This window comes from Aphis gossypii, chromosome 1, assembly GCF_020184175.1.
Source record: "Aphis gossypii isolate Hap1 chromosome 1, ASM2018417v2, whole genome shotgun sequence".
NCBI lineage: Eukaryota > Metazoa > Arthropoda > Insecta > Hemiptera > Aphididae > Aphis > Aphis gossypii.
The window spans coordinates 78,984,745-79,010,748 of NC_065530.1; the positions used below are offsets into that span (position 1 = coordinate 78,984,745).

Here is a 26,004-nt window from a genome sequence, read left to right on the forward strand (position 1 = left end):
TTATATATTATATATTATAATACAGTTAACAGCATTTAATTATTTGGTTGTTATTTAATGAAATATAGCAATATAAATAAATAAATTCTTTTGTTGAACTAGTATCGTTACTTGCCAAAAATACTCGGATATATTTATCACCAAAATATATTAACCTACATAAGATAGTATAATGTAGAATATGTTATTTCTTGTAAAAAAATTATTTATTTTTAAATTTTTTATTCGTCAATTATTTATTTTAAATTAGCTTATTCGATATTTAATAATAAATATATATATTACCATGTATTAAGTACTATGCTTATATTATATTGACTATATAAGTAAAAACAAGTTTTTATTAAAAATATGAATTTGAAAATAAGTATTATATTTTTGCATATACCTCAACATATTTTATGCCTATAAGTAGTGTATTATAATATTATAGTATATAGGTATAATATATACATTACATTTATTTAATTATATTATACTTTGAATTTTTTAGTAAATATAAATCTAATTCGAAAACTTTAAGTTATTATAGGTACATACTATACGATTGTGTACTAAATTTAAAAATTACAAATACATTTGCAGGTACTAGTGTGCATACTTTATTTTAAATGGTTCTACCTAACCCACGGCTGCGTTGTATGGACACGATAACGCCATATTATTTACATATAATAAACAGTTCCGTGTTACTTACATGTTCAAACTACTTACATTTTTCATTTTTTTCATTTATTTTTTTCTAACCAAGTGGTTTTTATGATTCTATTTCACGCAAAACCAATTGATAAACCAGTTGAATATCAATTTGTGTGTGTGTTTCACTCTGTGGACAAATTAGCCCCATTTGTTCTTTCAGGGAGTCGCACGCGTATAAATGAATCGTTAATAAGCTCTACTATTATAATCATAATATTACATATTTATATGGAAAAAATAAACATGAAACAGACAGGTACGTAAATATCATGTGTCCAGACATGTTGGTTATGTTTACACATGGCCACGTTATTGTGTCGTGACCGACTAAATAAGCAATTTAAAGAAACCACGAGTCAGACTGCCGCTGTATCGAGCAGATGCTTGACCAATCGAGTTCGATTATAATAATATGTCTTTATAAATCAAAAAATCGAAAAAATTTACATAGTATGTATATTTATTAAAATTAATTATCGAAGTGTTGTGCTTGTTAATAATATTCATAAGATTGAAATTATGTTAAAATAATACACACATTAAACTGAATTTATTTATGTATTACCTTTTTTACCTTTTTATTACCTTTTGATCAGCACTTTGCTACAGTATCAGAACTGCAAAATTATTTTTTTGTTTCACATACTATTGTGTGATATGTACTTTTTTACATTCTTTCATCGAATGGAATTAATAATCAATCATATTATCATTTTTTCTTCAACTGAATAAAAATAATAATAATGAATAATAGAAAAAATAGATAGAAAGACATATAGTTAGTTATTAATTTTTACGCAAATAGCCGGAGGTCTAATTTATGCCAAGTAAAACAGAAATCGTACAAATCGAAAACTGGATCTACATACGGTTATTATTTTATGTTCTGAGCAATATTTCTCAATAGTTATGTATACATTTGTCGAAGAATATTGATTGAGATGTTATGGATATCTTTATATTTTCCAAACGATATTTTACTGTCAAACAATAGAAATAAACAAGTTTGATTATTGGTACCTATTGGCTATATTACTATAGAATACGACTTACGATTTTTAAAAATGGTTTCTTTTTACATAACGTCATCACGTTTTAAAAGACGTCTGACCGAATATTCAAACTACTCGAGGGCAGTAAAATAGTAGGTACCTGTATATAGATAGATACATAATAATTTTTTGTTATTGGAACCAACCCATTAATAATCAATTATAAAAAATATTACATTAAATTAAACAGAAGTATTTTTAGTATTTAATTTAATATATTTAATAAACACAGTCGAAATTATAAAAATTAATATAATAATTTAAAACAACTAAATATTACTTTTAAGTTTTAATTTATAATGTCATATATTTAAGTATAGAAAATATGAAACACATATTGTTAAAATATAATATATAAATTTATGATATACTAAATTCTGCGTACATACTCATAACAGTATTATATATACAGCCATACTACACATATACTTTTAAATTACTTTTGTAATAATAAAATAAAGTTCAAAATATTTTTATACAATGGAAAATTATGAAATACAAATATTTAAATTTAAGTGTAAAAATGTATTATCTACCTATAACCTAAAATAACTACACGTAAATAGTAAATATCCTAATACGATTAATAAATATAGCTATTGAGATTCCTTTAGAATATGTGCGTAATTACATATACATATTTCCAATATTCATATTTATAGCATCAATTTTGTACATTATTATGTAAAAGTTGTATATTTTCAAATTAAAAATAATAAAATACAATTTATTATAAGTAAACTTAGTTATTCAATGCTTTAATCCAAGAATATACTGAAGATGTATTATTGTTTTATGAAATAGTTTCTATAAAAGCAAATAAATACTAAAAATCTCAACTCATTTTTATTTTTTCTTATGTGATTAATATTATCATTTTGAAGCTAAAAATAATTAAATTAATATAATATTATTTAAGGACTATTTTATTATTGATTTAATCATTATAATTTACAACAATGAATACAAATGATTTTGTGAGCAATATTTTAAGTATATTATAAAGAAAACAAGATTAAATGAATTTAATAATTAAAAATAATTAACAATTTATTATATCCTTATTTAGATTAGATTTTTATTACCTAATTACAATAATCGATACTATTAGTATATACTCCATTATAATATAATTTTTTTTATTTCAATACATTTTTAGTTTAATAATATTTTTTTACCTCAAGTTTGTATAATTTGATATTTTTATTGTGTTTTAAAATTAAGTCTTACTCTAGTCGTTAATATTTATATTTATACTTAATGACTATCTTGCATATAATAATAACTAATAATATGAATAAGTAATATAATTATAAATTATACTTTAAGAATAATTGTATTATAATATCTGTGTTTAAAGTAAAAATTAAAATCAATAAATGCTTATATCGACATAACAGCTAACTGTATATACATTGCAAAATATTATAGTTAAAAATATCAAAAATGGTTTATTTTAATGAACTATTTTTTTCAATCACTTATTTTTATTTTAATAGCTTAAAAAATTATTAAGATGTTTTTCAATGACCAAAAAAAAAATAATCCACTAGCTAGTTTCGATTTTTATATTAGATATTTACCTATTAAATAAGATTGTCACAAATTAATTAAACTTACCTAAATATTTGATTTTTGTCCAATATAATAATAATAATATATGGTTAGTAAAACTTGTAACAAACAAAGCACAGAAAAATTGGAAAATAAATTTACACCAAGACAATTAAAATCAAAAAACGTAACTGTTAATTTCCCGAAACTGAAAGTAAACCGATAAACTAGACGAACTCGTGTTATTTTGCGTGTCGGGTGACCGGAGCCGACAATTGGTAACTGGAGGTTTAAAACTCGTCTTCTAGATACCCAGCATCCCGCAACAAGGCGGTATCCGTTCCTCTCTCTGCCCCTTCCCTTGTTCGTATTATCTTATACTTACCTAACACTGCCCATTTGAATACGATACACATTGCGACTATCTAATGTGTAATAGCGATACATTTAACTAATAAAATATCAACATACAAGGATTTTAGTAGAAATTATGACAACTCAAGGTAATTTTACTCTCCAACACTGACCAATCAGGCCTTTGATAACGCCCGTTTCGTTAACATTTTTCCTCTACAATGATCTATTGACTATAACTAATGATATAACTAAGTAGATATTATAGTATAATATTATGTTGGTTCTGTTCTTAAATCAATACAGAAGTTTTTAACGAAAACATACAACGAAGATTTATATGAATAACAAAGCTTTTGGATAAGAATATATTACATTATAAGCAAGAAAAAATTCTGGTTAATAATTAATTGAAAATGCTGTTCATAAATAAACACTAATATATACTAATTATTGAATATCAATTTATAATTATATTTCAAAAACAATAATTTAAGTATTTATAAAATGTCTAAGCAAAACTTAACCCTACATAAAATCGAAAATAGGCTTTTTTTATTTTTAAGTGTTTCAATAAGGTTCCTAATTAATTATTGTTATTAACGCTAATCGCTGTAAAAATACCAATAATATGATAGAAAAAGGTTATAGTAAGAATTATATAACATTGTTGGTAGCTTGTCAATATATTATGTATATTTTTTAAGATAAAAAGTTAACTATAACTAAAAATTATATCTATTTAAGTCTATAAAACCATAGTTCGGATATACAAGTATAATATTATAATCATTATATTATAGTATAAAGTACACATATTTCAGCTATTTTAATTATTGTGAGTAGAATTAATAATAATCATATAGAACCAAAAAAACGTATCAATTAATTTAAAAATAGTTACTATACACATTAATTGACACTTGGTGACAACAAGTTAGAAGTTCTTTAAGATTCCGGTTGAACGATGATAGTGGTGGCCAGTTCCACAAACGGACAAAACCGCATGTTAATACGATCCGTAGGTTCATAAAGTATACCGCGGGAAACGAGAAGCCATCGATGTTTGATACACGTATACTATATACGTGTGTGGTTTTATTTTTTTTTATCCATCGGCAAAAAAAAACCTAACATGTATTACCTATAATGTCGCTGAGTAGCGAAAACCAAAGTCATAACGTATGTATTATGAATCACATATAGATTAATGAAGAAAACTGTTACGACCAAACAACAAAAATAATTAAAGACTGCGACTGCATTATATAATGGTAATACAAATTAATTTGTTTGAATATATTTTATCCAATTTTTGGTATTTGTGGTTCTTGTAATAAATAATGAAAACAATCGTTTTAGATCGATGAAAATATAGCATTGTATTGTATAATATTTTTTATATAATGTATAAATATTTAATTATAATTGGTATTTAAAATGTATTTATTATAGGAACATATTATGAATATTGCTAGTTAATTAAAAATGTTTCAACTTGTTGACAGAAATCATTCTTGTTGAAATAATTTCTTAAGGAATGTGGATTATATGATGAATAAAACGTACATGTCAGCTTATTATCCTAGTTTACCTATGCAATTGATTCATAGGTAGTATTGGTATTTCAAAGGTTCTAATTAAAAATACAAGTACAGTACATATCCAATTAAGTGGAATTTTTTGTGCGTGTTTTGATTGCTAATTTTTTTTTAACTTAACTTCTAGAAATACTTGTTATTTTTAAGCATACATTGAATACCTATCTAACAGTTGTATAACTACTATTCCAACAATCAACGCTTTAAAAAAAAAAAACTGTATAGGTAGTTTTAATTAATAGTTTACTCTTCAAAACATTTATGGTTTATTTATGTATATCTGGTACACAATATAAAATATATATTAAGTATCAGGTACTATAAACAGTGTATTATATACATAAACAAAACTTAAAAACGTGTATTAAAATAGGTATTAAAAATAATCATTTTTTTTTTAATTTAGAATAAAATGAATAACCATTTATAGATATTATATTAAAAAGTGATATAATGTATACATAATATTTACTCCAATTATAACGATATTATGATAATTACATAACAATTTTAATACAATAAATAGGTGTTTTAATACACTATAAATTAATTATTTTAGTTATTTTAAAGTGATTTAAAGTAGTTATCAAAAATGTATATTTTACTATAATCCTTATTATTTAACAATAACAAATAAAATCCAAAAAATATAATAATTGTACTTTATTGAATTTTATTTGATGAGCTATACATTACAGTGATAATTAACAAATAACACAATTTTTATTTGATTAATAATAGAAAAACATGAATATGATACAAAACTTAAAAAATAATAAAACATTATAAGAATTTAATAGCCTATTAACTATAATTGAAGTTTTCATTAAATTTAATAAAATGATAATACGATCTATAGCATTACCTATTAAAGATTCTGAGCACATGCCTAAGAGCTGTGAAAGACACGTAATACAAATACTAACCGGATTCTACATGTCAGTTTTTTTTAAAGCATGTTTTTTTTCATCAACATCTAAAACTAAATGATAAACTTAAACGGTAACTATACTAACTGTTTAAGTTAAAAAGTTGATTAACAAATTAATACGATTTTACTTTTTTAAACAAACCGTTTAATAAGTATGTAATTAAATATTTGATTTAACCCCTTTATACATAGAATCATCATACTAACTACTAAGATACCACGAGATATTATTATAATTATTTATAATACGATGTATTGTTCATTTTTAGATCAAATGACCCAAAAATGTTATAAAACATGGGTTTGTAAGATATTATAATAAAGAAAAGTTTTTATGTTTAAGTGGTAATTTCAATTTTATTAAGTAAATACATAACTCAATAAAACATGCCTACAAGATATTAAAATTAAATGGTATTCTACATTAAAAATTTGAAAAACCATTTTAGGTTAGGTATATAATACTTTTTGGTAGTTGAAATTATATGTTTTTAAGTATTACATTGTTTTTAATTTAGAAGAAAAGAGTCCTTAATGGCATTAATTGTATTTCTAAAGTCTAGTCTTGTTATTAAAATTATAGTAAATTACTAATAAAGGTAATTTACATATTATATTAACCATGGAACTAATATTAATCATATTAAAAGAGGTAAATATTTGTTTTTTAATGCAATTACACTTTTGGTGTTTACGTATTAAAATAATTAGGAAAATTATTGGTTTCATAAAATGTGTTTGGTGGTATCATTTGATAACAAAGGTTGCTACCCCTAATCAAGAAATCATATAAATCATGATCATAAAAAGCTAACTAGTGAAGTAATAAAACATAAAAAAGAACTTTTATAGAAACAAGAATGTAACAATAAATCTAGTATAATTTATTGTATTAATATTAATGTTTAACATATATATTTTTTATTTTTTTTATCTTGAACCTTGCTGTATTTATTTTAGTTTAACCAGGAAAAATTTACTCAATACTGAAAACATTTAGTATTATCATTATTCAAAGCACGACACTTGTATGAATTTTTATATACTTTATTTGCCACAACATAATTTATATTTACTTCAAAATAAGCCAATATATAAATAACATTTTAAATACTTAATTAGTTTTATAAATATATTTAATCAGACTTCTGTATAATTAGACCAAAATGTAAATCAACAGGAATAAAAAACTATACTAAATAGAAATTTTTAAGTGTAACCATAAAAACATAAAGTTATTGTATTATTCTTAATTGATAACAAGCTAATCACTGAAAGTTTGTTACTTACTATTAAACTGTCAAAGCACACACATGAATCCTAAGTCAATCGACGTATAAAAAACATAAACTTATTAACGTCCACAAAAGCTTTAATTCAGTAATTTTTCTAAATTGTATATAATAGATTGATAAGTATACTGCTACATAACTGAAGATGTTGTTCGAAAACGATAAAATTAATAATCAAAGCAAAAATTCTGATAATCATTTTAAATTTAAAACCATTTGCAAAAATATTATTTCCATAGTTTTTCTATGTAATCAAACAAAATAATAATTTAATTATTTCGAATAAATAGAATATATATAATATTTTTTAGTCCATTAAAATTTCAATGGCATTATAATTAATTTCTATACTATAATATACATCAATTATTTTAAAGAATTAATAAGTCCTGTTTAATATTTGCATTTTAATTTTTTTCTCGATAAATATACTATTAATTCCGTATTATCGAAATTAAATTTTATGATTAACCAGTTTGATTATTTATTTATTATTACTACTGCACCTATCGGTAGGTATTGTTATTTATTATATTGTTATTTTAATTTCTAGCAACATTAAAACAAGTACAAACACATTTATGACTAAATAACCCCTGGAGACTTGTGATAAAATACGAGTCATACTCATATAGTACAAGTATATAATAATAAATTGATACATATGTAATACATAATTATAGATTTTATTTATATGAATAAATTCTTGTTTTTGTAATACGAGTTTTTAATTTATTAAACTGAAATTGTTGTTATTATAAAAATAATCATAATTTTAAAATTTAATTACATGATCTACAAGTAGACATTGCAAACTAAAATATAATAAATATAACGTCTGATTGATTCTCAGAAATTTAAAAAAAAAAATTGTATATAGAATTTTTGTAATGGACGTTTATAGATACAATCTTAAAAAACTCTTTAATAATGGAAAATTAACTAAATAATATTTTATGTAGATTAATTTTCAATATTTTCGCTGAATGTTTAAAAAAATATATTACCATACACAATGATGAAAAAAAAAATTTAATTTTGATACAACACATTATTTTTAAGAAAAAATTGTTGTAAGTTATACGTATTTTATAACACTTTATATTAGGTATAGCATTTCAAATTGTTTGGTTAGAATTTAAATCAATTTACCAATAAATTTATAATAAAAAATTAAAAGAAAATTGATAATGTTATAATTTACAAAAAGCTATTTTGGAATACCACAGTAAATGTGTCAGTTTATTAAGTAATTATTTGTCAGTACTTCAATAGTACTTTATAAAGAGATAAAAACAATAGGTACATAGTTTGATAAAAACTAATAAATAAAATAACAAGTAGGTATGTAAAATAATTAAATGTCCGTTTATGCATAATATTATAATGAGTATAGTATGAAACTATTAAAACTAATGTAAGACAAACTCAATCGAATATATCAACAAATATATCGAAAACGCAAACGTATATAAGTGTGTATACGTTGTGTGTTTGATTTATCGAAAGTATTGTAGCTGAGTGGATCTGACTATCTGAGTAGGTGTAATAGGTGTAACTATTGAGTTAGGTACAAATAGTAATTTGAATATGCTGTAATTCTTTTGAAATGCAACTATTATAATTTTAAATAGTATTTATTTTAAATTTAAATAATATAAAATTATAATAATAATACATCTATATAAGAGATATATTTTAGATAGATATATTAATATTTAACTAAACCAATTTGTTTAAGTTTACCCAAATTCCGTCCACAAGTTTCTTAATGAAATATAATAGGATAATTCTTACTGAATGATTTAACTCCATATCCTTATTTTATTTTAATAAGTTTAAATAAAATATTTTATTTGACATAAACATTTAAAATTTAAATACAACAAATTAATTAATTTAGTACTTGGTACTATAATCTACTAATTGTGTAATATTATGTAAAATATTACAAGTACAAGGTAATATTTTAATATTTACACAATTTATTATTATTATGAATATTTCCACGAAAGAAGAATAAAATTATTTTATTTTCTATTTTACTTGTTTATAGCTACCTACTACTTTTATAATAGAATATACTTAGTTATGCACTTATACGATATTGAAATATAAAATAATACACACTCATACAGTATTACAGTCATATTATAGTCTATAGATGTATTATTAGGTATTGTACTATTGTATTATAAACTAATCAATTAATATATTCGTCATTCAATTAAAAATATTGTCTATAATAAATAATACTACATTTTTAAATAATTCACAAACTATAATATAAAAATATAACATAATTGCATTCAAGACCATAGTTCAAAAACACAATAATACCTTCATGCATATTTTTTTTTAAATAATGGTATTCTATACGTATCTTTAGTTTATAGGAAAACGAACTATTTTCATGAAAATTATGACTTTCAGATATAAGCCAATAAAAATAAAAATTGTTTATATTTATAATGCATTTATTACCTTCTACAGTAAGTTATAGAATCTAATATAAGAGATATTTAAAATGCGATGATTTATATTTTCTTTTTAGTTCACAATATAATCACACTACATAATAATACAATTAATAAATGTGGTAAATATAGGCGTGCCGCGTGCGAACTGGGTGGAGGACAAAGTGTACTTGTACAGTTGTACACCCCCAAAAGTTTGTAATTGGGTCCCTAAAATTGAAACCCCACATCAAGAGGTCTGTATTAAAACTGATGTTACTAAAATAAAATGTTATTTTGCCTATGTGGTAGATTTTAAAATTATTTTAGTTTATTTGAATATAACAGCTAGATGTTATTCAAAGATAGAAATCATAAATAAAAGTTAAGATTTCTTAGAAATAGATACTATATTCAAGAAAAAATATTTGCACAAATCATTATTTATTTTGGAAGTTATATGTTATATTCTTCTAAAGTTTGCGATTTTACGTTCTTACATATGCATTCAATGCTGATTTTTTCTGTCGCGCACCACGTCTATAATGCATTTTTCAATGTAATGAGTAATAAATAATAACATTAAGATTATAATTATATTAAATTAGGTTATCGAGTTATCGAGTAGATAAATATAAATGAAATATTGTCTTCTATATTAATTAGATAAGGTATTCCTGTAATTATTGTGATTCTAAGCATTTTGTGATGACGTGATATCTTCATGGAGTATTCTCGAGTTCAATTGATTTACTAGATTTCAAGGTAAAAAACAAAGCTAACAGTTAAATAACAAATTAACAAGTATAGTGGCTCCTTTCGTCTGCCGGCTCCGGTTGGCAGACTTAAGGTCCTCTATATGGCATTAATGTAGTCCGCCTCCAAGCATACGTAAAAACGTAAAATCGCAAACTTTGAAAAGATATAACTCCCAAAATAATGCGCAATTTTTGGCACCATCGTTCTTAACTCGTTGAAATACATACGTTTCAAAAAAAAAAAAAAATAATAATAAAATAAAAAAAATCGCTTGGTAGCTAAACTGCAATTATAAAAGACTTCCAAATACTAGAAATACAAGACTACCTACTATTTTTTATTGCTTACTTACTGGTTCAAGTTTCATCTGTTTAATGAACACATCAGATATTTTTTTCGATTCTTGAGCGATTTACATTAGTTTTTTTTTTTAGCCACACCACCCATTTTTCCATATTAAAATATTAATATGAATACTAAATACGAATAATACGAAAAATTAATTTTCAATATAGGAACTCAACTAAATTAACAAATGCAGAATAGTTTACCATACACATATAGACTATGACCATATACGACTTTCGAGTATCGCAAGTTAAGGCAAATACTATATAATATATAGTATATACGATAATTAATACTACAGAACAATGGTATAAAAAAACTGGTGAATTATTCCTTATCATTGCGCCCGAAATTGTTAAAGTAGTTGCCTATTTTACTCCTTGAAATGTTCATAAAAACAAAATATTATATTAATTCATAACACCAAATACTATATTATTATATACAAATATAGTTTAATTAAGTATAACTAGTATAACTAATAATAATAACCAAATTGTGATTGAAAACATAATGTTACTTTAATTGTTCATAATAACTACCTATACAATATAAATTAAAATGTGAAGTTATAACATAGGTAAGTGCTTAAAAGTTAAAACAAACAAATAATAATAATTTATCATTTTTAATCAATATTGTACTCAAACATGAACTACTTTTTTCTGTAGTTTTTTCAGTTTTGTAATTTTAAAAATACATCGAAGTTACATTGTTATTAACTAATAATTTTAATTACAGGCGAGTTTAAGAAAATCAGCTTATTCTAATAGAAACTCCTGACATTGAATGTCATTGTGATTTTCATACTGATTTAACTAATTCTACACCTGAGCTTACTTCTTAAAAAAAAATAACTCAAGGTCTTGTATTTTGATCATCATACTCATTATCACATTCACTACCTACAATTTATAAATTATTATGCCATAATAAACAAGAAAGAAACCTTTAACCTTTCAAATATTACAAATTTAAATGGAGGTAATTTTTTATAAAATAATAATTTTTTTTAATAATTAAAAGTTGTTATTAAAGCACGTTTATAATAAATTTAATCTAAGTTGATATATTAATTATTAGGTATATATTTATCTGTTAAATATTTATTTTTCGGTATCCATTAAATTCAGTAGATTAAAACTTGAATCTGATTCTGAAGAAAGTGAAGATAGTGATTTAGAAAAATATGTAAGAGAAGAGTAAGATTATTGCGATATTTTATCATTTGGATAAAAAGATAAAGATCTATATGATCTCGAAAAAATTCAAATCAATCCAATGCTGTTACATACTCACAAAATTACTTCATCTGATTCGATTTTTGTCTATCACCGATAACATTAAATTTATAAATTGTAGGTAGTGAACATTATAATGAATATGATGATCGTAATACAAGACCTAGCACTAGAGTATTTGGTACTATAGAAAAGACTCGCAAGCCACCAAATGTATTAATAAATATGGAAAAGCCAAAATGAAAAAAAAAAAAGAAAAAAAAAAGGTCATATTATTATATTATAATACGTAAATTCATATTAAAAAAATGTGTTTGTATAAATGTTACGATAAGATGTGACAATTGAAAATGTGATAAGTCTATGTGGCGAGACGCGGTTTGTCCACCCCTATAGAGGGCTATAGAGGATATATTATTTAATTATAATATTATGTAACGAGATTTAACATCTCTAATATATGTTACAATGTTTATATCAGGAGCCTATTAACTGATCTCTCGTTGCCACGAAGGCATAGTTGATAGAGGAACAACGACTAGGAATGGACCATGTGTTTGATAGTTGTGAAATAAATAATTAAGATAACATAATATGGTATGAATAGTTTTTCCGAGGCCCATTACATCACCAAGATTTTATTTTTTGAAGCTATTTACGTTCTATTAAGGAAGCTACTTCTCATGTTATATCACTATAAGGCAAAGATTGCCATTTTACATAATATTCTTTTTGTGCTGAATTTTTAGATTCTCCTATAAATTCATAAATATTAATAAAATTATTTTAATAAATATTAAAACTATAAAACCTTTACTATATAGTTAACTCAGAAAATACTAACTTACTCTCTTAAATTAAAATTTTGTTTGTTAATAAAATGTATATGTAGGTATTAATACTTGTTTAATTTCAATAATTTCAAATTTACCAAAAAAAATTCATAAAATAAATCAATATTCAATAAATATTTTTACTAACTCTCTAATATATTATATAAGTATATATAAGTCATTATATCTGTAACATATTGTATAGTAATAAAATTAATACCTATTATTCTTTCAACAACATTATAGTTTTTTAATAAATCTTATTGAAGTTTAAGTTGACATTCAGAATATTCAGAATCTTCGGGTGTCATTTGATTACACCATGCACCGACAGTCTTCATGTTTCACAAAATTATCAATTTTTTAAGCCCTTTAACTTCTTGAACCAATAAGGAATTCATAGACTCCCAAGTATTATGAATATGTGACCAACCCTTCCATTTGATTAGAAACAGAGTCTCTTTTTCATTAGGATCACAGTTAATATTAGGATCTCCTTTCTCCTCATTGCATAAGGTTGTTTTTGATTTATAATAAAAAGTAATTATTCATCGTTAAAATAAGAAGTTTTGTTCTAATTTGAACTTCTTAAATTGTTTAAAAGAAATAATATTGTGTGGGTATATTTTTAAGTTCTTACAATTCCGATATGAAATACTCGTGACGAATATTATTTTATAAAATGTATACCTAGGTATTTTAAATTTAATTTTGGACGAAATTAATTTTTAAACAATAATATAAATAGGTATCGATATTAATTATTCTGTTATTATTTAAAATATTATTATCTATTTATAGTGAATTTTATACTATAAACTTATTTTTACTCTTTTATGGTATTTACAGAAATATTTTATTATTGCATTTTGAGTTATCTAAGTTTTTATAGTATAGGTATATCACTTAGTAATACAGGCTAACAGACTTCGCTCAAAATTGTTTTTCGTATGCGATAAACATTTAATTAAAATTGTAGGTAGGTACACATTAGTGACTCACTCAATACCTAATGTATATAGTAGAACGGTACACGCTTGCCTACCTTTTTTGTTTATTTTTTTTTTGAAAAATACTGGTAATTTTGATTTCTTTGTAGTAAAACCAAAATATTTAAATATCATTCACTTGAATTGCCTTATATTTTAGGTAGTGATTCTCTTATACTGGAATCGCCTCAGATAACTAAAATTAATCGATTTAGGTATAACCTTACGTCCTTAGTCCTTACATATTATTATCTATAATCTATATATAGATATATATAGTATATAAATTAATGTTTGTCCGTATGTATGTTGATGCATTCGAGCATTCTTAAACTGTTCATCTGATTGTGATAGAATTTAGTACAGAAATAGATTAGACCTATGGAAAAAATATATAGGCTAATTTAAAAAGGGAAAGGTCCAACTCGGGGAGGTATTCAAACAGGAATTTTGAAATTTACGATGAAAAGTTTTGTTTACTAATGGTTGCTATTAGTTTTAATTTTATTATTAATAAAGTGATAATAATTAGTTATTAAATAATTAAATTCTAATCTACAACGCTATTAGTGTATGGACTAAATTTGGAAAATCTATGCTTCTCGCTGTATGTGCATATGCTAATTTATTTAAACTGTGTACGCACCAGAAGGAAAATTAAGAAATATTGTATATCCAAATACACTTCAATAAATAACGTTCAATAGAAAACTTATTATTTCAATAGGTAGACATTTTTAATGGGCAACGAAGTGCACGGGATCAGCTAGTACTTAGTAGAAAATATTTATAAATTAAATAAACTGAGAAAATTGAGCCAATGTTGATTGAATTAATGTTAATTAAGATTATCGATAAATGTTAATAAATAATTATGATATTTTTTTAAATAGACCGACTCAGCAGTAATAATTAATAATAATTAAAATAATAAATAGTTATATAGTCATAGCAATAAATGTTTTAACCTCAATGGACGATAAAATTCTATTGTTAATTTTTTTTTTTTTAAAACCTAAAATTCTAAACTTAAAACCATCACAAATTAATATTGTTTTTACTTTTTAGCTAACAACGTTCATTTTTATAAAACTGTATGTCTGTTCCTAATGTTCCTATATATTATAAACATGTTGTTTATAGTAACGGTTATGAGCAAACGAAATTGACTATGTTGAACTGGTAATGATGGACTTATCTTTAATTGATAATCACTAATCAGTGATCAAAAAGATTGTTGTGCTTGACTAATTAATCAGCCTAAGAAATACTGTACATCTAAAAAATAATATTTTTGAATAAAACGGAAATCGATATAATAATCGAGTGTACAACTATCGATTTTATATTCTAAGTATGATATGGGAGGTAATTTGATTAGATCGTTTGGGTGTACTTGAATTACCTAAAAAAACACCTGAAGGCAATTCGAGTAAAAATAAGTCACCTACCTAAATTTAGAAGGCAATTTGAGTGTCACCCAAACATCCCAAACTAGATTCAAATTGCTTTTTGAAACCACATTCAGTTGAAAACCGAAACATTTTTTGATCGCCCAGTTATCGTGTATACAGACACAAAATATATATATATTTATAAAATCAATATATTCATCGTTTTACTCAGAATCTAAAATATTATAAAGTTGGTTCCTTTTTCTAAAATAGGAATCTATAGCTACGCGAGAAAACAATAAATATTCATTATAAATTATAATGTAATGTATTAAAATTACTTACTGTTAATCTATCACTTATCAGGACTATCCTAAAACGTATCACATATTTATTCGACTGAAATCAATAAATAAAATCAATTAAATATCGGAATAGAAACAATAGTAAAAAAATAAGCTGTTTTACAAATTACAAGTTGGTACAAGTAGGTACCTGAGTCCTGAATAATAATTTTATTTTTCGACTATTAGTACTTCATCATATTATTATCTATACTTATAAGCAATTAAATAGCATACCAAATGATATTTTAATAAGTTATTTATATTATTATTTATCGATTTTTTTTTTTTAAAAAAAAGTATATAAACGTTATAATATATTTTGTTATATTAAAATTAAAAAAACCTTTTCATCTATTGCTATTATAGGTAGGTACTAGTATTTTTCTCTAGTAATCTAGAAGCCCAATGGACAGTGGTGAATGATGATTACCGGTTACAATATAAATTATCAAGTATTCGATAGCAATATTATGTTTATCTTAGAATACGAATAATCGTTTTTTTATAAATAATTTTGGATTTTACGAGTACTTATTTTTAGTACAATTTCACGGTGTTCATAAGTTGGTAACTTACTGTGAAGTGTATTGAATAGTTTGTCTTCTTGTCGTAGGTCAGTAAATAATATGAAAACTGTGTAATATAGATGTCAACATTTTTAAATATTTTTGCAACGCGTATGACGAAAAAAAATGATATTTTATCAACGATAATTATATATATAGTTAAGCGGTTCTAGGACTACATTTTCGTATGGGTAACAGTAGATTTATAATTAAGTCTTAACTGCGAATAATATTTCTAATTTTCTCCCCATTCCCATTACATTTTTAAAATAAGGGACACCGCCACTGTTGAATCATGCGGATAAGTTACCTATCTACTTGAAAACAACCAAATACTTCCTATATGGGTACACAAATAAAGATATGAGTATTCATAGTATTTAATATAAAATCATAATATTATAATAAGACACATTTCCACGAGATTCGGATTTTCTAAGCGGCCTCAAATTGTTAGTACCTACTTAGTAAGAATATTTAATATCTAAAGCTGGTTGTTTGTAACCTTTAAGCCTCCCCCCTTGAAAGATATGAAGAAGTCTTCGAAAGCCTTAAGACAAGAGCTTTCTAAAAATACGAAAAAAATATGAGTTCTGACAAACCAATTAGGAAAAAAAAAATGTTTAAGTACCTACATCAGGCACGTATACAGGAGGGTTCAACCTTCTCCCCCGAAAATTAATAGTTGTGTAGTTTATTAATATTATCATTCATCAATAAATATTGATTAGGTATTGTAAATTTTTGTATGAATCCCCCCCCCCCGACATTTTTTTTGTGTACGTGCCTGACTACAAGTAGAGTAAGATCGAAGTGTTGTAGAAACAAAAAATAATAAATTAACGTAACTTAGTACTTTAATTAAATAGAAGATTTTCACTGGTAGGTACCTATTTAGGGAAGTATCTATTATAATTATATTATTATACTTATAAGTATTAAAAAATAAAATATATTTGACAATCTCACCATGGAATGAGAAAGAGTATTATTTTTTTTTAAATGTCTAGTAGGTAATAATAATTTACCGACATCGTTATTGACTCAGTTATCACATTATCAGTGGTAATATCATTCATATTATATTGATAACGATTTTATTCTTTTATTTTGATAAAGGGATAAAAAATGTAGTAAACGTACGTTAGGTACTATTTATTAGCTTTTAACTTACTACTTTTTAAAGTGTTTTATTGATTCATCACCATTAGTTAAAATATATTGTTTTTTTAATAATTTAAGTTAACTTGTTGCATGTTTTAATCAGTTTTATAAAATAACAAATATGTTCAATACTGCTGGGAAGATAAGCTTGTATGTTTATTCATTTCAAATGTTATTTATTTATATTTAAACAATTTTTTTTCAGATTGTGTAACTTTGTACGTAGTTCTCCATTGCGAGTATGTTATAATGAACTATTCAAGGCTAATATATATTCATCCAACACATTAAGAAAAAAAAGAAGGCCTAGAGAGGAAAAAGTATAGTATAATTTGATGTTACATTTAATAAATAACTATAGTGTTCTAGGAATATAATATTTAAGGTTCATTTTAGTATTACACTATGTTTAAAATAAGCAATTAATTTTTGAACTGACTTGTTTGAATTAGGTACTTACCTACTTATAACAAATGTTATTTTTTTTTTTTTTTAGAAAACTATTATTCCACCTGTTATCAATTTAAAACCAAAACAAAATAAAACTATTGATATTTGGAAAAATATGAGTGTATCAGAATTGTCAAATGCGACTGGAATACCCGTAGGTAAATTATGTGTATTGATAAGAAACTATGCATAACTAGATTGTTATAAAATATGGTGTCTCAAACTTTATACATTATGTTTAGTCTAATAGTACATTTTTACCTGCCTGCTAAACAACTTAAATCTAAATGTAGTATAGTTAAATTGTTTCAAAAATATTAATTTAAAAAAAAAAGTTTTTTATAAAATTAAGCACATTGAGACTTATTTATTTATGTTGTATGATATGATTTTAAAATTATTGTAATTTGGATACCATACTTCTATTTTTTATAGTTACTTGTGCGTTATTGCGACTACTGTTGCCTCGTCACGACTACCTTGATGTCTAACGCATGGCTTGCCATACACGTCATTTTAATACGTTTGTAATAATACAAAACTATCCAAAGTTTATGTCAATGTATTTATTAATAATTTTGCTAGCAAAATTATGGGTATCGTTTTTTTAACCCTGTGACCTACTTTAGGTGGTGTTGCATACCAAATTGAGGGATATTTTCGTTTTGAATGTCTGAGCGAACTAGTGGCAATGTTGACCCCAAATTATCCCTAATAGAATTAGAAATATAATTCACTTGCAAAATACAAGATTAGAAACAGTGTCGCTATAACCATTGATTTTATAATATTATATATTATAAAATCAATGCTATTACCCATAATTTGTAGTAGTCGCGATAACTCATATGTGGCCCGTAGTAATCACGATAACGCTCAAGTACCTTTTTATATTTGATATTAATTTATATTAATTATACATTTTTTATTACAGATAATGTTCTTAAAATAATTGATTTAAGTCAAAATTCACATATTAATTTTGAACCTACAAGTTTAATAGATAATGTTTCAGTTCTTCGTGAAATTGTTAAAAAATGTGGATTTAAATCTAATTTAACATCAAACCCTAATACAAATAAAAAATCATCCGATGACCATTTAAAAGACGCTATTAAAAGGTATAATAATTTAAATTAAATTGGTTTTTAGTTTTAAATATAAAGCTTAAGGTATTACCATTAGTTAATTACTATAAAAATTAAATGTTTATATTTTACCATTATTTTTTAGACCTCCAGCGCCATATGATTCAACAATTACAAGGCATCCAGTTGTGACAATAATGGGTCATGTAGATCATGGGAAAACCACTTTATTAGATACTCTTAGGAATGCATCTGTAGCTAAATCTGAATTTGGTGCTATTACACAACATATAGGCGCTTTTCCAGGTAATAATAATTTAATGTTAATATACACCATATTCTGATGTTTCACATTTTAATTAATCTGTTTTCAGTTGTTTTGGAGAATGGGAAAAAAATAACATTTTTAGACACACCTGGACATGCAGCCTTTGCCACTATCAGAAGTCGAGGTGCACATGTAACAGATATTGTTGTATTAGTAGTAGCAGCTGATGATGGAGTCAAGGAGCAAACTATTGAGTCAATAAGAATGGCTAAACATGCAAAAGGTTTGAGCTATATCAGCATATATGATCATGCACATTATTATTAAATAATTAATATACAAATGTATATTTTTGAAATTAACAACAGCTAAAATTTGTCTCTTATACCCATAAAATAAAATAAAATAAAGTGCTAATTTATCTTAAATAAAATATTATATGATTTCTAGATTCTTATTGTTATTTCATAATCTCTTACTTATCATTCAATAATTTGGTACTTACAAATTTAATATGTATTTAAAATTGTTTTAGTTCCCATTATTGTGGCAATCAATAAAATAGACAAACCTACAGCAAATATAGTATGTATTAAAAAACTAAACTCTTTAGCACTTTTCTTTATTTATATATATTTTTTTCTAGGAACGTTGTAAAAAAATGTTACAAACTCAAGGTGGATTGGATCTTGAAGAATTTGGTGGTAGTGTACAAGTAGTTCAAATATCTGCCTTGCATGGTACCAATTTTAACGACTTGATTGAATCAATTCTGACTCAAGCTGAAATATTAGATTTACGCGCTGATCCTAATCCTCCAGCAGAAGGTGTAATAATTGAGTCAAAACTTGATAATCAAAAAGGGTCAGTTAATATAATATAAGGAACAAATATTTTTTTAGTAATTAATTTCTTTTTGACAAAGGTTAATATGCAATAGTGGATGGTTAGTTTAAAAATAAGTTTTTCTTTTTTTCTTACAATCAATCTTATCCATTAAACCTAGAATCACTTAAATTTTGATTGAACTGTGCCAATAAAATTCTTAATTCTTATACATATTTAAGTATTTATCTATTTTATATTCTGGGTGGAAGTTTTTTTTTAAAAAAAAACACAGAAATACCAGTAAAAACATGTCCGGTTGAAAAATAATAGCTAACATTTTACAATTGAATTCATTTTTAATATTATTTATTTAAAAAAAATACTACATTCAAAACAGTTTAATAAAAAAAAAAAAGTATCCCTGAAGACAAATGTTAATAGACAACGACACAATGTTAGTTTTACAAAATTAAAAAAAATGAGAAAATTACTTTTGAACTAACTCTTGTGTATTATACTATATTATATAGTTTAAGGTTTCTACCACAGTACTTTTAGCTAATAATTTGTATTTTTAAAACAAAAATTAACCTATTCTTTAAAGAAATCCAGTATAATTATATAAAATATATAATGTATTTGCAAGTATCCAACTTAATGTTATTTAAATATTAAACTTATCTTAGTCACTCTATTATGCTAATAAATAATGTTTCAATTATTTGTTTAATGTATTAGTTTATAATATTTTGTTGTACAACAATATTATATTAATTATACTTATTTGGTAATGTATGTTTTGTCAACTTACTCTGAATGATTTAAAATTTATCTTTTAAGAAATTATTAATATCATATATTTCTATTTACCTATTTGTTTTAGTTTTTTAAATTTTTTATCAGCTTTATTAAATAATAATAATTTTATTTTTATAACAGCAATTTTATATTTAATGTTAAAAGTTAAAATGTTTTGCTGCCGCTATATAGATTTATAATAATACTTCTAATTATTTTACTACATTAAATTAAAATTATGATTTTAATTTATAATTAACTTATTTTTTTCAGAAAATTAGCAACAGTTCTTGTTCAACGTGGAAAATTATTAAATAATAGTATACTTGTAGCTGGCACTGCCTGGGGAAAAATACGAATAATGATGGATCATCAAAACAATGTTCTCCAAGAAGCTAACCCATCTGATGCAATTCAATTAATTGGTTGGAAAACCTTACCACAAGCTGGACAAGAATTTTTACAAGTTTCTTCTGATGTAATAATTTTAAAAGCAGTTTATTATTTTACATAAATTAGTTATTCATAATTTACAATACTTATCTAAATGATTATGCAGAAACGTGCACGAGAAGTAATTGATTATCGATTATCTAAATCTATTGAACAAAAACAAAATGAAGATAGTATTTATATTTCATCAAAACTTGAAGAGCATAATAAGGTAAACATAAAAAAAATTTGATTTAGTATTATACTTATTTACTATTTGAATTCCATGACACCAATTTACCTAAAATTACATTACTATGAGCTAATTGTAAAATAAATAATAATGCATATAAATATTATACTTATAAAATATACTTTTAAATTGTTTACACAAAAGCTACTTAGCTTTTATTTAATATAATTTAATGGTTGGTTAATATTTTTTAGTTAAAAAATGCAATTTAAAACGCTGCATATAAAAAAAATATAGTTACTAAATTTTATTCTATATTGCCTGATCATCAAAAAATGTTGGAGGAAGTTATTTTAACATGAACGACTGTTTATACTCTTATACTTCTATAAAAATCATTTTTAAAAGAGTATTGACATTATCTTAAAATTAATATTTTAAAACATTATTTAGTAAGGTACAGTTTTATTTTTATATTAATACATTAAAATTATAATCTATGTATGAGTTTGAGAGTATACAATTGTATAAAACTGTAGTAACATCATTTTTACTGATAATTTTATATTGAACAATTAGAATTCAATAATTTATTAGTGAGTAAAACAGACTTGTATGACATATTAGGAGTACCAAAATCATCTGGCTGAAAAAAAAAAGGGTATCATTTTCAAAAGAACACGATTCAGCAAAGTGTATCAAGAGAGGCAATTAGAAAATAGAAAAAATGTAAAAGATGAAGAAATCTGTTTGAATGTTGTGATCAAAGGTAATTTAAATTGTTTTAATTTTAAAGAGTAATGTTCTTTATGTTTTATGTACCATATACTTGTTTATGGTTTAGGAGATGTCATTGGATCTGTCGAGGCAATCTTAGACGTATTAGAAACTTATGAAAGTAATCAATGCAAATTAGATATTATTCATTATGGTGTAGGTAACGTATGTGCTACTGACATTGAGTATGCTGATACTTTCAAAGGTAAATACAATTAAAGTAGCTCAATTATAAAACAGAAAGATTATTTTCTATTAAAAATATGAAATTCACTAATTCATACTAAGAGTATTAAGACTACATGATATCCTTATTTTATTATATCTATTTTACAATGTAATTATTATACTGTAAATTTACATTTGCCAAAAATTGTAATTAATTTAGTTATGTGATGTTAAATATTATACTATTTTTTAAATAACTCTGTTGAAAATCATAGTATCACTCAATGATTAACAATACCTTTCAGCCATTGTAACCAATTACAGTAGTCCAACTGCTCTACCGCCAGGACTAAATTACAATATTTAATTATTAATTATAATACATTATAGAACAAATAATAGACCTATGCTTATCTTAAAACATATTAAAATATTTTCATTTTAGTTTATTTTTATTTTAATGTAAGTTAACTTGTATTAAAATATTAAAAATAGAAAAAAGCAAATTATGTTTTTTTTTTTTTTTGTTATAAAAATTTAATAATAGTTCAATTTACTCTTGTTAACTTAGGTACTCTAATATTAAAAATAATAAAATTGAAACATTACTAACACTTAATATCCAATCTAAAATTACTGTAGAATGAGTAATATGGCATGCTCTTAATATAATAAATATTAATTATGGAGTTTATTTTGTTTTTGTTTTAGCTATAATTTATGCCTTTAATGTTGGTTCATTAAGAGATGCTGAAGAAAATGCTAGACAAAATGGTATTACTATTAAAAAACATAATATAATCTATAAACTAGTAGATGACATAAAAGAAGAAATGAACAATTGTTTACCTCCAGTTGAAGTTGAGGATGTACAAGGTATTCTATTGATTTGTTAAAATTATAATGTTTATAGAGTTATATCATAAATGTTTTTATATAACAACATATTATCATTGTTTTTAATTTTAAAATAGGGGAAGCTAATGTAATTCAAGAATTTTTAATTAATGAAAATAAGAAAAAAATCCCAGTTGCCGGATGTAGATGCACAAGTGGTACATTAAAAAAAGCAGCACTTTTTAAAGTTATCCGTGATCCTGATACTGTTCTTTACAGAGGTATGTCAGTTTTAATACATTAATTTTAAGATCAATTTAATAACAATTTTAAAACATTTTTAATGAAAAGGTAAATTATCATCTATGAGGCATCTAAAAGATGAAGTGGCTACAATCAAGGCAAATATGGAATGTGGGATACGATTAGAAGATGCAAATATTAGACTGAATCCAGGGGATAAAATAGTGTGCTATACATTGCGAGAACAACAACAAAAGATTACCTGGGAAACTGGTTTCTAAATACTTATTTTAATACATTGACTGAATTACATATTAATTCTTATGACCTTTGTTTCTAGTTTTTCATTAAAGTATATATTATTAGTTTAACAATTATGTACAAAATCTGTTAAATGTAAATATAAAATATGTATTTATTTTAATAAAGTTTTTTTTTTCAGTAATTGTTTCCACACGTCATACAATTGTGTAATATTTTAAGTAACAATTTACTGCCAGAAATTAAATTTGTATCAAATTTGAGTGTTTTTTGTTAGGTACTATATTTATTAATCATATTAACCTTTTCCGTTTGTAGCATTTAAAAAATATAGGTACATATTATTTACTATAAATAATTCTGTAAAGTGTAATGGTTATAACCAGGTATCGAATTAATAACATTTAAAATAATTGAAATGTGCGCTTTAATATGATTTAAAAACATGAAAAATAGTAAAAATAAAAATGTATTCTGTTCATAATTAAAAAAAAAACTTAAATTAGTTTATTTATTTATTTTTTTTTTAATTACTTGAATTGTTTCAATGAAATCATGCCAATTATTCAAAATAATTTGGAAATAAAAATAAAATTCTAAGTAATTGTAATTTCTTAATTAAATAATATTTTAAATTATTTTATCTGAGTTACACATGTCTTATATGTCGAGAAGTAACACTCAACATCTACTGATGTGATGTGATTGGTGAATACTTAAGAAATACTTTATAGCCATTAAACAATTCTTCAATGTGAGAATTTTTCTTATGGCTTCAAATATAATATAATTAAAATAAATGACGAACTTTTTCTATTTTTCATACCACATAACATATTAAACTAGATTTATGATTTTAATTTTTATGAATATATAAAATAAAGCGTTAGGTATAACATACAAATTAGCAAAAAAAACTTGAAAAATAACATTAAAAACCTCAAATATTTCAAACATGCAAATAATAGCAGTATAAAATTACATATTCAGAGTTCTCAGTGCATAAAACAAATTTGTAACTATGCTACTTTTATGTGCGTCCTATAATAATTAGAAAATGCTATAAAATCTGAGCCTTGATAATAACTAATAATTTGTTATACATTTATTAGCAGACTTTTAATCTACCTACTATATAGTTAATCAGTGTGTGTTCAAATCATTTAGATTTCATTTTACTTAAAAGTTTATTAAAATTTCTTTAAAAGTTTGATGCTTGAAGTTTACAAAGTTATTATGTATGTTTATTGTTCTTAGTGAAATACCTACCAAAATGTGCAGGAAATATGGCCATAACATTTTTTCTTGTATTTTACAGTTTCCATGAAACTATTTATTATATATTTTTTTAAAGCTTAACTATTTATTTTTATTTTTAATAGTTAAAGGCTTTACCCTGTTGTTTCAGTCAATATTTTTTTTCTTCTAATATTTTCTTCGACTAATAGCTCAGTAGAGATTATTCTATAATTTTTAAAATATAGGTAAATTCACATAGTGCAGGTACCTATCCATTTAATACTCTCCAAGCTTCTATGATTTTAATGATCTGTCTTGGTTTTTGTACCGAGTTTAGCACTTCTTGATTTTATTTTCTTTCTTCCCATCATATATATTTTTAATTTTTCCCTATTTGCACATTTCATTAAATTGCTTCTATTATTGTTGTATCTAAGGTAATAAAAGTTCAATGTTCACTAAGGTATTTAATTGATATGTGTTCAGTGTTTGCTTGTTAAAATATTTTTTCTTGTTTAGCCGGCCCAAGATATTTTACTTCTTGATCAATTGTCTTTTGTAATTACTGGACAGTGGACACGTTCTATATCTGTACGTTGTAGATTGATACTCAAGTGATATTTTTACTTATTACTTTAACACTAGAATTGACCCATTATCAAATTTAATTAAGGTTATCTTATAACTAAGTATATATTATATAATTGTTTAATGATATTTACAATTAGTTGTTAGTTATCTTAATTATATAGGTATTCTACTTTATATCACACTCATATGTACTACATATTGTACGTAAATCATACATATTACTACTGCACTTGAGACATTTGACGTAAATT

The 26,004-nt window shown here is 23.8% G+C and overlaps 2 protein-coding genes across 2 annotated transcripts in view; one reads left to right on the forward strand and one right to left on the reverse strand.

Moving 5' to 3' along the window:
* LOC114125353 (NADPH oxidase 5) overlaps window positions 1-3,594 on the reverse strand; it is a 71,953-nt gene extending 68,359 nt beyond the window's left edge. Inside the window, exon 1 of the mRNA XM_050198669.1 lies at window positions 3,372-3,594. The gene's annotated coding sequence lies outside the window, so the exon portion shown is untranslated. The remainder of the gene's footprint in view (window positions 1-3,371) is intronic.
* Window positions 3,595-17,529: 13,935 nt separating this feature from the next.
* On the forward strand, window positions 17,530-24,107 carry LOC114125374 (translation initiation factor IF-2, mitochondrial). The gene is made up of 15 exons (XM_027988989.2): window positions 17,530-17,730; window positions 17,786-17,900; window positions 18,077-18,188; window positions 18,965-19,151; window positions 19,264-19,424; window positions 19,493-19,669; window positions 19,922-19,971; window positions 20,033-20,250; window positions 21,286-21,490; window positions 21,572-21,676; window positions 22,265-22,406; window positions 22,482-22,619; window positions 23,294-23,458; window positions 23,557-23,700; window positions 23,771-24,107. The coding sequence occupies exons 1-15, from the start codon at window positions 17,702-17,704 to the stop codon at window positions 23,941-23,943; spliced, it is 2,121 nt and encodes a 706-aa protein (XP_027844790.2). The 5' UTR covers window positions 17,530-17,701; the 3' UTR covers window positions 23,944-24,107.
* The last annotated feature ends 1,897 nt before the right edge of the window (window positions 24,108-26,004 follow it).

What these genes read in the sequence shown, in the direction of transcription:
- LOC114125374 (XM_027988989.2), top strand. Translation starts at nt 17,702, where the DNA reads ATGTTCAATACTGCTGGGAAGATAAGCTT. An exon ending in GTATGCTGATACTTTCAAAG is followed by an intron (nt 22,620 to 23,293) that starts GTAAATACAATT and finishes TTTTTGTTTTAG; the next exon opens with CTATAATTTATGCCTTTAAT. An exon ending in TGATACTGTTCTTTACAGAG is followed by an intron (nt 23,701 to 23,770) that starts GTATGTCAGTTT and finishes TTTAATGAAAAG; the next exon opens with GTAAATTATCATCTATGAGG.